The 12,957-nt window shown below is 36.3% G+C and overlaps 1 protein-coding gene across 8 annotated transcripts in view; it reads right to left on the bottom strand.

Moving 5' to 3' along the window:
• The window catches only part of MON2 (MON2 homolog, regulator of endosome-to-Golgi trafficking), a 137,135-nt gene that overhangs the window by 82,532 nt on the left and 41,646 nt on the right, over positions 1-12,957 (bottom strand). For all 8 annotated transcript variants that reach the window (XR_011650263.1, XR_011650265.1, XR_011650264.1 and 5 more), the window contains 5 exons: positions 11,248-11,375; positions 10,098-10,229; positions 7,245-7,374; positions 6,677-6,774; positions 5,897-6,022 (listed from right to left, as the gene is read on the bottom strand). Coding sequence is in view for 4 of the 8 variants with exons in the window: in XM_058308354.2 (XP_058164337.1) it covers positions 5,897-6,022; positions 6,677-6,774; positions 7,245-7,374; positions 10,098-10,229; positions 11,248-11,375 (614 nt within the window). In the remaining 4 variants the exon portion in view is untranslated. The remainder of the gene's footprint in view (positions 1-5,896; positions 6,023-6,676; positions 6,775-7,244; positions 7,375-10,097; positions 10,230-11,247; positions 11,376-12,957) is intronic.

Below are 12,957 nucleotides of genomic sequence, written 5' to 3'. Positions count from 1 at the left end.
TTTAGCAAATTTTTTGGTGTGCTATTATGTTTGCATTGTTTCTGCTAAATTTTCTTCTCTTCATCAGCTAGTCTTGACAGAACTGCCTCTTGCTCATGTTCTAAAAACTGGGTAAGGTGCTCACATTCTGAGAATAATTTCTGCCTCTGATTTTCCATCTTTTCTTTCAGTTCTAATGGTTTTCTCCCTTGGGTAGCTATTAGTTTTTGTCTGCCTCTTGCTTCTTCTGGGACTCAATGTAACTGCTGAGCCTTTCCCTGTGATGTGAAGAGCCTCCTCTATGGGCCTCACATGGTGATCCTGGTCTAAGTAGACTGAGGACACAACACTTCAAGGTCCTTCTCATAGAATAGGGTCAAGACCTGATTGTGCCTCTTGTATAGGCACATAGGTTCTTGCCTTTTCCTCATGGTGAAGTGGAGGAATAGCAATTTCACTCATCTTTCCCAGCTGGATATTGTTCCTGCAGTGCCACTCTTGACTTCGGTAGTGGCAGGCAAGGGAGGGGAACCTGCCCTTCACATTCTCCCAGGACTGCTGGATACAGGAGCAACAGCAGTAGTGCCCACATTCAATGGTAACAGAATTTCCCAAGTAATCCAGACGGATGGAGGAGCTGGCTTCTGCCTGGAGTCCTGCCAGGGCTACTGCGACAGCCACTGTGCCATGAATGAAGGTCTGGACTGAGGTGAGTTTTCGTCAGGAGGATTAAGCCTTGCAGGTTCCCTCCAGTGAGAAGCAGACACTGTCGCCTACCCACTGAGGTAGATGCCAAAGGGGACTCTGCTTATAACCTGCAGCCAATCACAGATTAGTCTATTAACTACCCTTCCAGCCCTTGGAAGTTCAGTAGATATGAATCCAAGCTAAGCAATTCTCTTGGTCAGAAAACAGCAATGACTCCAAGGTGTCTCTTGTTTCCCAAAGCAGGTAGGCTCTGTGGGGAACACTGAAGTGGGTCTCCCAAATATTGGTATTTCAGTCTTCATCTTACCAGATCCTTTGGAAGCACCTGGCAAAACTGATTACTTGGTCCGACTTGAAACTTCCTTTGCTTTTGGTCTTCCATAATGTCATGCTTTCTCAGATTAGGATTAGTTCCTACTTTTCTGGCCTCATGGTCTCAGTCTCTTGCATGCTTGTCCTCTCACAAATAACCATTTTATTTGGAAGTTCCTCAGAGTAGCAGAATACCAGCCTTCTCTTCCTACTCTATGCTCTCACCAAAGGTGATCTCATTCTCTCCCCATATCTTCAATTAGCAACTATATACCAATGACATTCATGCTGAAAACTTCAGCCCTAAACTTTACTTCTGAACTCAAAATTTATATATCCAACTAACATTTTGTATTTCTTATAGATATCTCAAAATGAGTATGCACAAAATTGAATAATCTATCCTTTGTAATAAAATTCTTTCCAGATTCTTCCATCTTCACTATTCAAGTCAGAAAGCTAGAAGTCATCTTTGTAACTATCTCTTTCCTCACTCACTGCAATTCATTGATTCATTCAGTAACTACTTGCCCAGTGCCTAATATGTGCCAAGAACTGCACTAGACAATTTTCAATGCCTATGACATTATGGAGTTTATTTTCTAGAAGAGAAGAAAGATCCCTTCTTAGGGTCACTGCTCTTGCAATCTCCTCTACTTGAAGTGTTATTTTTCTATTCTAGCTATCTCCTAAGTAACTACTCTCCATCCTTCAGGTACAAACTTGAGTATCAGATCCTTGGTTCGTCCATACCCCGTTCCCACCAGGTTTGGTACCCATGTTATTCATTTTCATAGCACTTTTTATAGTTTTCCTTCATAGCACTTACCATATATCTTATCATTCATGTACTATCTTTTTCCCCATTAGACAGGCAAGCACCAGAAGGACAGAGATTTTATCAGCCTTATATATTTTACTTTTATATCCTTGGCAATGAACACAGAGACCAGCACATTGTAAGTAAATGGTAAATATTGGTTGAATAAGTAAATGAAAACAAATATTTACCTCTTTAGAATAAAATTTTCAGGACTGAATTTCTAGATCTTACACAGAATGATTCTTTTTTCCTGCTCTATATAGCAGGAAAAATAGAATAGGAATTTTACAGGTACAATATATCTGGGGAAAAAATTCAAATCTTTCCCTATAAAGTCAGAAAATACATTCCAAGGCATAGAAATTTCTAACTCAAATTCATTTACCAATTCATTCATACACAAATATTTATCAAACAACCTATCATATGGCAAGCACTACTATTCTTGTACCTGTGCACAAATGAACAATACTCTTGTTGCACAGAACTTACCTTCTTATAGGGGAGGAGAGAAAATGAAATAATATACTAATACATTTATGTCAGGAAGAGTTAAGTAGTATAAAGAAAAATAAAGAGGGGTAAGAAAGATAAGGGTGCTGACATGAAAAAAAGGTTGCCACAGAATGGTTGGGAAAGGGTGGTCTGATAAGCTGGCATCTGAGCAATTTCTTCAAAGAAGTCAGGGAATAAGTCATGTGGGAAAAAGGCATTCCAGGCCAAGGAAACAGTAAGTACAAAGGTCTTTAGGCAGGACACTGCTTAGGCATTTAAGAACTAGCAAGAGGGAAGCAGACTTGGCCCAGTGGTTAGTACGTCCGCCTACCACATGGGAGGTCCACGGTTCAAACCCCAGGCCTCCTTGACCCGTGTGGAGCTGGCCCATGTGCAGTGCTGATGCGCACAAGGAGTGCCATGCCATGCAGGGGTGTCCCCTGAGTAGGGGAGCCCCACACGCAAGGAGTGTGCCCCGTAGGGAGAGCCGCCCAGCACGAAAGAAAGTGCAGCCTGCCTAAGAATGGTGCCACCCATACGGAGAGCTGACACAACAAGATGACGCAACAAAAAGAAACACAGATTCCTGTGCTGCTGACAACAACAGAAGCAGACAAAGAAGACGCAGCAAATAGACACAGAGAACAGACAACTGGGGCGGGGGGAGGAGGTGGGCGGGAAGGGGAGATAAATAAATAAATCTTAAAAAAAAAAAAAGAACTAGCAAGAAGGACAGAATGGCTAAAGAGTGAAAGTAAGGGGAAGAGTGGGAAGAGGTAAGATCAAACAACACTGAGGACTAGATCACTTCACCTTTTACTCTGGTAAAGATAACATCTTTTGAAGCAGTTTTACAAAAGACTAAAAAGACCTATCTTGTTTTAAAAGACCATTCTGAATGTGGTGTGACAAGCAACTACAATAGTATGATGCAAGTTAGATACAAGAACACCACTTAGGAAACTAATGCAATATTTCAGGTAAGAGGTGATGGTAGCTTGGCCTAGGATAACAGTGGTGAAAGCAGTATAAAGTGACTGGATTCTGAGAAATTTTTAAGATGATAATTAGGAGATGGGTGGGAAAGAAACAGAAGGGGTAAGAGAAACTAACTTGGAATCCAAATCAACCAAGGTTTAAATACCAACTCTGGCACTTATAAATCACAAAACCTTGGACCAATATAAATTACTTAACCTTCCGCAAGTCTCAGTCTACTTGAGTATAAAACAGAAATAACCAATACTCCTAAGAAATCCTGAGGACTAAATGGAAGTGATAGGTAAGAAATTTGACACAGTCATAGCATATAGTAGCCTCTCAAAAAGTGAAAGCCTGTTCAAGATAGCAAACTGTGATGCTTCAAGGCTCCATCTCCCCGTAGAAGCTTTAAACAACCAGCAAGAACTGGAAGAAACATCTTTCTTAAAATTTCAGGAAAGGAAGGATGCCAAATCAAGAAAAAGCATACTTAAAAGCAGTGGAATCTCCTGGTGCCCTGGCTGGCCCTTTTGCCACACCTCATCAGCAACACCTGGAGCCAGCCTGCATTCCCAGTTTGTAGATCCCTGGTCCCGGTTCCAGAAGAAGCAGAGTAAGCCTCGTGAACATTCAAGTATGGCTGGCCCAATCAGTGTGGTGAAAGCCTGAGGGATTTGCTGTCCTAGAAGTTGCCCTGCATTTAGAAAGTGGCTCACAGAACTCTCCAAGAGAACGCTGTGGGAAAGCAGTCAAGTCATACCGTCTAGGGCAAGGGATTGCTGGCTGTAGCACATTCTTATTACAATACAGTTTAGGGAAGAAGGGATATTTATAACTGTGCAAATGGAGGAATTCCTAAGGCCACACATGCATGGCCAAAATAAGACATATTCACTGAAAGGATGAGGGAGACCTTTTCAGAGAAAAGAACACAGAAAAGTAAACAATTTCTGAAAATGTTTGGGATACATATTATGTAGTGTGGGAGTCAGAAAGAAGAAAGAAAGAAAGAAAAGAGAAGAGACTATTCGAAGAAATAATGACTGAAAACTTCCCAAATTTAATCAGACATGAACATACACATCCAAAAAGCTCAATGTAGGATAAATTCAAACAGACCCATGACACATCATGTTATAAGAACACTGTTGAATGACAAGGATAAAGAGAATTCTGAAAGACACATGAGAGAAGCAACGTGTCACATTCAAGGGAACATGAATATGATTAAGTGGCAATTTCTTATCAGAAACCATGGAGGCAAGTAGGACGAAGGAAGACATATTTAAAGTGCTGAAAGTAAAACCTGCCCACCAATAATTCTCTATCTGGCAAAACTGTCTTTCAAAAATGAGCATGAGATTAAAACATTCCCAGATAAACAAAAGCCACCACCAGACAGATTGGGCCAGACATACATGCTCCCAGCATGTACTTGAGGCTTCCTCTAGAACTGGGACCAGGCATCTGCACTCTGGGAACGTGGGCCAGCTCCACACAAAGCCACGAGGGGTGACAGAGGGCCAGCCAGGGTGCCAGAAAACAGTTAAAGGCCTGTGTTCACCAATAGATTACCCTACAAGAGATGCTAAAGCAAGTTTTGTGGGTTGAAAGGACAGGACAAAAGACAATAGATGGAAGTCAGATGAAGAAATAAAGATCACCAATAAAGATACTGATAGAGGTAAAGATAAATGCCGGTACTAATTGTACTTTTGGTGTGCAGCTCCACTTTTTACTTCCTACAGGATCTAAAAGGCAAATACATAAAATGTAATGAGAAAGCAATGGTTTTGGACTCAATGTATGAACATGCAATTTGTGACAAGAGCTATTTAAAGGTGGGGAAACAGAGGGGGACAAGAAAATGGTTTGTGTACACTACTGAAGTTCAGTTAGGATCAAAGCAAGTAAGATTGTTATAGATTTAGGATGTTAAATTTAAGCCCGTGTAAGCATAGAAGAAAATACTGGAGAGTATACAAACTCACAGAAACAGATATTAGAGTAAAAGTTGGCTGGGGCAAAGGGCAGGGGGAATGGGGACTTAAGGCATAATGGGTGCAGATTAGATAATTAAATATTAAGTTTTAGTTCAAGATATCTACTAATATGTAAGGAACACTGTGTAAGTCATTGAACCATTTCTGGACTTCAGTTTCTTAGAAATAAAACAAAAAGTTTCAATTCTTTCTTACTTTTCCCCCATTAACTTTCTATTCTGAAATATTTTGTATTTCATATTGTATTTGTTAAGCATTTAAATTATCCAGAAGCATATACTTACATATAAACAAGCAAAAATCAATAGCAATTTCTATAAGGCTTTTAAATATTAGAGAAAACAGCTTATATACGACACTCCTTTCATAAACCCAGAGGTTGAAAAACACATGGCTAAATAATCTCTATGATTCTTTCTAATGTTAAAGTTTCACAAAGCTAGGGCACTAAAAAAAAATGTAAGATAACACAATTATTGTATGTCTCAAGTCTGAGGCTTTAGTTCTTTGCATCTTTCAATGTGGTAAAAAACACGTCTGTGAAAAAACTGAAGATTAATTTTGTAGCAAGGTACCACTTGTACAAAGTACTCACTTGTAAAAAGACTTGTGGAAAATCGTTTAGGACTGACTCAAGTAATTCGAGGCCAAATGTCCTAGTCATTTCTGTCATGCCTACCAGCCAGTATGGAGCATCAGCATTAACCAACTGACAAAGGTCCTAGGAAAATAAACCAATTTTAAGTGCTTGAGTAAAATATGTTTCTCAAAACTCTTGTTCGCAAAATTAAAAAAACAATTCCCTTCCCTTATATAATAGTTGTTGGGGTACTTCCGAAACTAAGCATTGTCAGACTTTGCCAAATTTGTAACTGATAAGTGAATTTCTAAAGATTCATAAATCTACTGACAATCTATACAATGCACAGGTTATTGGTTATTTTAACATTCTTCTAATGAAAAACTACTTAAAATAATCCTTTACTACTTAAAATAACCCTTTAAGTCAAAATAATAAAATTTCAGTGTAGATTAATCTTATTTTACTTAAAAGACTTATTCATGACAAATAATGTAAAATCAGGCATTTGTGTATTGAATCATTTAAATGTTGTTAAAGGAATTATTTTGTACAACTAGTCATCTTTAATATACCTATTTTATAATTCTGTGTTTCATTCATTCCATTTCATTTAAGTGAATGATAATTTACCATGGTAATTAGTCACAATATAGTAAATGCAGAATTTGCTCTTTAATGTAGCAGATCTTTATTTCTTTTAATCCTACTGGACACATTTTAATAAGAAAAGTTAAATCAGATTCACATAAAATTTTAGTCTATAATAAAAAATACTTTTCTTAACTAAAATACCTGGAAAAGCATATATGCATCTTTGGCACAAGGTTTGAGGGTACTGACAGATCTTCTATTACTATTTCCCTGGACCAGAACTGGCTGTTCTATAATATCTGCAATCAAAATAGGACAGGTTTTAGGAGCACATAACATTTAATAAATCATATATACTATTTTAAATTTAATTTAAAATAAATACTTGTTTAAAGAACCATAAACTTAAATTATAATTTAATAATTATGCCCCGAAAAGAAAATAAAATTGGAGGATCTCTTTTTATTTTAAAATGCCATAAAAAATCACACTTCTTCATTCCCTGGTACCTCCTAAAAACAAACAAAAACAAATGAAATAAAAATAACTCTTATTAGGGAGTGGATGTAGCACAGTGATTGAGTGCCTGCTTCCCATGCATGAGGTCCTGGGGTTCATTCCCTGGTACCACCTAAAAAACAAACAACATAACAGTGTGGGGGGGATTTCTTTTTATATTCACAGAGCAAAGACTGAAAATCTATAAAAGTGAAATCATGCATGTAAGACCCACCCACAATCACATGGAAATAACATTTATCACTGTACCTCTGTGTCCTTCATCTTCAGCAACCATCCTTTCAAAAACAACAGTAACAACTTGTCGGACTGTAGCAGCAGCTGTATTATTTGTAATATTATCTTTTGTGAAGTGTAGTCGAAAACAAAGAACAATTGCCTAAGAACAAATTTCATTTAGTGTGAAATAATATTGAAGCATATGGCTATAATCTTTATTTTATCTGATGCAACCAAAAATTGAATAAGCTATGTTTGCATGTTTCAATCACAAATATTAAAAGTCCAAACATTTTACACAATTACAAAAATAATCCTCATATTTTGAAATAATTCTAATTCCAGTAAATATATAGCCATATAATATTAGCTAAAGTGAAATATCCCTTTTAAAATTTGGTTATTTTAACATGTATATAATAATGAGCCATGTTTTTGTTTCCTGGAAATAGCTTGCTTTGCAAATAAAAGTACTCAAAGTTTGTTATAATGCTAAATCATTTGGAGAAGTACTATGGAAATTTACCAAGCATATAAATGAATAAAACGGTAATATTTTCCAAATGAATCATTCTTTTTTTCCTAAGGTATATGTAATACACTTCATCTCCTTAAAGCATATAATTTTAAGATTTATTTTTTACTTAGTTCTCTCTCCTTCCCCGCCCCCCCCCAGTTGTCTGCTCTCTGTGTCCATTTGCTGTGTGTTCTTCTGTGCCCACTTGTATTCTTGTCAGCAGCACCCAGAATCTGTGTCTCTTTTTGTTGCCGTATCTTGCTGCGTCAACTGTGTGTGCGGCGCCATTCCTGGGCAGGCTGCACTTTTTCGCATGGGGTGGCTCTCCTTGTAGGGGGCACTCCTTGCGCGTGGGACTCCCCTACACAGAGGACACCCCTGCATGGCTCGGTAGTCCTTGCAAGCATCAGCACTGCATGTGGGCCAGAGCTCATCACATGGGTCAGGAGGCCCTGGGTTTGAACCTTGGACCTCCCATGCAGGAGGCGGGTGGATGCCCTATCTGTTGGGCCAAATCTGCTTCTGTAAAGATTTTATTTATTTCTCACCCCTTCCCCTGCCTTGTCATCTGCTCTCATGTCCATTTGCTGTGTGTTCTTCTGTGTCCACTTGCATTCTCAGCAACAGCAGGAATCTGTGTCTCTTTTTTATTGCATCATCTTGCTGTGTCAGGTCTCTGCGTGTGTGGCGCCACTCCTAGGCAAGCTGCACTTTTTTAGCACGGGACAGCTCTGCTTGCAGGGCGCACACCTTGTGCGTAGGGCTCCCCTACGTAGAGGACACCCCTGAGTGGCACAGTACTCCTTGCGTGCAGCAGCACTGCACGTGGGCCAGCTCACCACACAGGCCAGGAGGCCCTGGGTTCGAACCCTGGACCTCCTATATGGTAGGTGGATGCTCTATCAGTTGAGCCACATCTGCTTCCCTAAAGTATATAATCTGATGAATTCTAACACATATACATGCCTTTCAAGCATATATATCAAGATACAGAATATTTCCATCGCCCAAATGCTTCCTGTGCTCCTTTGCAGTTCATCCCCTTCATCTTCAGCAACCAGGCCCAGTCAACCACCCATCTGCTTTTTTCACCATTCAATACTTGGCATCTTCCAGAATTTTATATAAATAGAATCATTCAATAGGTGCTCTTTTTGTGCCTGGCTTCTTTTGCTTAGAAAAATTTTTATGAAATTCATCCATGTTGTTGCATGTATTATACTAATAGCAGTTTTGCCTTTTTATTCCTCAATAGTATTCCATGGTATGGGTATATCACATTTTGTTTATCTATTTACCTGCTTATGGACTTTTGGATTGTTTCCAGTCTTTGGCTATTGTGAATAAAGCTGCTATGAACAGTCATAAAAAATTCTCTATGAGGACATATGTTTTCATTTACCTTGGGTAAATTACCTAGCAGTGAAATGGTAGGGTCAAAGAGTTAAGTATAGGTTTAACTTTTTAAGAAACTGCAAGTTTTCCAAAGTGTTTTCACAATTTATATGAGTTCAGATTTGAACTTAAAAGAAAAAAAGCACTTCCAATTAAGTATTTAATCTCTTTAGGACCTATGAACATGAAGTGAAAATTAGAAAAGATAAACTCTCTACAGATTGTATATATAAGCTTAGTGTGACAGTATACATCTCTATTTTATAGGACATGCATCTTTAAAGGCATACAAACTATAATAGAATTATTAAAAGCCCAAAAATTTAAAAAAATAATTAATTGAAGACTATTCTTTACATTACTCTCTGTACCTTCTGTTCTTCAAAAATATTTAGTCACTTTTAAAAAACTTTTCAAAGAGTGAAATAAATAATAAAACAGCTATTATATATTACCAAGAAGGTGTTAGTAGAGAGAAAATGAGAAATAGCTATCATACATGTAGCCTTACCTAGTGTAAATGCCAAAAGGAGACTTTCCCAGGCATTTAAGGGACACAAGTAAATTCAAACATCTGGCTTATATACTTTTCACAAGTGAAAATTACTTTTAAGTAGGGGGCAGGGTAGCTATCACAATAAATTTGAAATTTTCAGGGCAGTTGTGGAGAACACATACCTTTCAACAGTGTTTTCCTATCATTTCCTTTTTCCTGCATTCCTATTCCTCAGCTACTTTTCCCTTCTTTTTTCATTTTCCTATTCATAATCAAGTCTGTCATCTATATCCAACAGGCTTTGCTTAACTCCAACTTGCTTCCAATTTAATATGGAGAAGATAAGGTACCAATGGATATTTGTCAATCATTACAATAGCTAAATGAAGCTGCTTTTGGTTCAAACAACATTCCTTTGATCAGCTTACAAATATTATCTCAAAACATTTATTACCTTTGGCAAACGGTTTCCTACCTTAGATAGTGCCTCGTCATGAACTACTGTATTGGTTGTTAAAAGAACAAGAACTGTTTGAAGTAGCTTAAGTTCTTCAAGACTATTTTCCATCAGCTGCCAAAGCATGTTAATTATATTTCCAGCTGCAGTCTGTAAAATAATTATTTTAACCATCACCAACAAATAAAATAAGAAAAGGCGTACAAACCCTTCTCTCTCCTGGAGAGAATTTCTTCATCACAACAAAAATCATGTTTTTAGATCAAATGATTCAAACATATCTCTCAACTAATATGGTACATGCAACCGATTAATTTTCTTCTCAAACAAGTAAATTTTTAAAAATATAATATTCCATTTGAATAAATACCAATAGAAGCATGGAGTTCTCAAATACCTAGTCAAAAGCAAAGCTCATTTCTACAATAATATGGGTGTATTTCATTTATGCATTTATGAGTAATACGGACATGGCCAAATTACGTATGAGTGTGCTACTGTTTCTTATGTATTATTCCACCTAAAACATTATAGAAAAAACAAAATGAAATCCAAATTGATAATATTTATAAACTCAATTACATCTGACACTGTTTGGCGGGTAATATTAAGGGCAAAAGTATTTATCATTTCTATTATAGTGCCTCATGGAGTACAGAATTCCAGTATACACCACTAAATTTGAAAGCAGGATGTATATCCATAATGAGAAATATTTTCTTCTTGCTTTGCCATCATAAGATTAGATATCGCCAATACATTAAAAAATACATTAAAGTCAATGAACAACAATTTCTCACTTCAGATGATCTAGTAAACAGAATAACAGAATCGTGACTTTACCTCCTACCATTTTTCAAAATTTATGAATTATGTTAAAAAACTATGCAATGATATTGGTAACTTGTTTGATTCTCCAGATTATCATCCATATTACCAAACTGTGACTTCTTAAATTACAAATGAATTGACAAAAGTGAAATTTAATTCATTATTTATGTGTTTAATAATTAAGCAATTTGGCAATAGTTTAAAATTAAGCAGTTTCTTCAAGTACATTGCTATTAATAAATTTGTTTTACATTAAATATCAGGTATGTTTTCTCCTCCCCTTACTATAATTACTGATTTGATTCTTAAGTGCCCATTTCAGATAAAATCGTATTACCTCAGATACAACTTCATGTGACATAAGTCTCTGAATGGCTGCCAAACATAGCTGAGTGATCTTCGGTTCCTTGGTTCCACAACCCATTAGAAAAGGCTGAACAACCTCTGAGCTGTTCTCTTTCAATGCTTTAGAATACAATGAAAATAAATTATTAATCTAATTGTAATTAGGAATACATATTTTATATATTTATAACCGTAATGACCATGTTAATTAAAGCTACTTCATGTAAAATAAACACCAAAATACAAATCCTGTAGTAAGAGTTAAAATACTTCAGATAGGAACTGGAGATTCTATATCTAAACGATCCCCTTAACTACTGCTTTCCCATGTTTTTCTCCTAATACTCTGTCCTTCGGTTTTCCTCCATCTTTTGCTATGAACTCTTCAAAGGCACTTTAGTATATGGGTTCTCTCAAACATTCAAGCCTGCCTCAGAGAAGCACTCTATTACTCCATATTGTGCAGGAAAGAAACTATGAATAAGAATCATACTCTAGAGAAGAAAATAATTAAAAATAGTACATATATCCTCCCTACCATACTTATAAATGAACAGTAGTCAGTAACTCCCCTAGAATCTTACTATATGCCTTGAATTTACATAAATATAATTTTTTCTTCAAGAAATAAACACACCTCATTAAAAACAATAGCTTTACTCCTCTTTTACTGAAGCATCACTTTAAATTGGACGCACATGCTATAATTCCTAATCTTAATTTAACTTCTCCTAAGCCAACTCTTTCAGAAGGTTTCATGTGGCAATAAAAATGAGTTTTAGGAAGTGCAAAAACTGAATTATACATAAGTAAATGTACAAAATGAAATTAAATCATATGCAATTACTGAATGGCTACACAAAGATAAATAAAACAGATTTGTCATCCCTGTGAAATTTGAATAAATAACATAAATTTCAAGTCAAGAGAACCTTAAACTTATGTGTTTGGTGTGTTTTTTTTTTTATTTTTTCAGGCAAAATATTAAAAAGACATACAAATCTGAGTTTTGAAATGTTTTTCTAAAGATATTTAGAGAAAGTCAGCCAGAATTACCATAAAACTATAAAATCAACATTACCATTAATTTTATCATTTAAATCATAACCTTTCTTCTCCCAAAGTTCCCTATATGATATGGTAAATAAAGACTATGTCTTTTTAAAGGATGTTTTACAAAGTTCCTCAGCATGCCAACATAAATTACTGATTTAGCAGATCTAAGAGATGGTAAATATGACTGCTAAAAACAGTGTTTCCAAAAGGGCTCCCTCTCCTTATTTCCTTGCTTTCTTGTATATAACGATCTCAAACCACTGATATGAATGATTAAAAGACCACAAAGTTAAAAAAAGAAATACTACTCTAAAGCAACGAGTAAATATCCTATCATATTGAATTCTGCCAGAATCACTATTTCTGCAAATTAAAAGTTTTCAATTGTAACAAGTTGAATTTATAATTTTTATAATTATAATTTAACATGTTTCTCACTTGAGCATCACAATCATCTTATAGGATTTATAGGGTATGAGTTGGGCCAACTGACACAGTTAGTAGGTGGTAAGGCCAGAATTTAAAAACAGGTTTTCCAAGTCCTATTTCAGTATTCTTCCTACAACATGATCTGTCACTCTTTAGGACAAACGGCACGGAAGTTAAAGGAAGTTAATGGAAGTTAAAGTAGTTAAAAGCAGTCAAG

This window comes from Dasypus novemcinctus, chromosome 12 (genome assembly GCF_030445035.2).
Source record: "Dasypus novemcinctus isolate mDasNov1 chromosome 12, mDasNov1.1.hap2, whole genome shotgun sequence".
Classification (NCBI taxonomy): Eukaryota; Metazoa; Chordata; class Mammalia; order Cingulata; family Dasypodidae; genus Dasypus; species Dasypus novemcinctus.
This window is presented reverse-complemented; position numbering and strand designations above follow the sequence as displayed.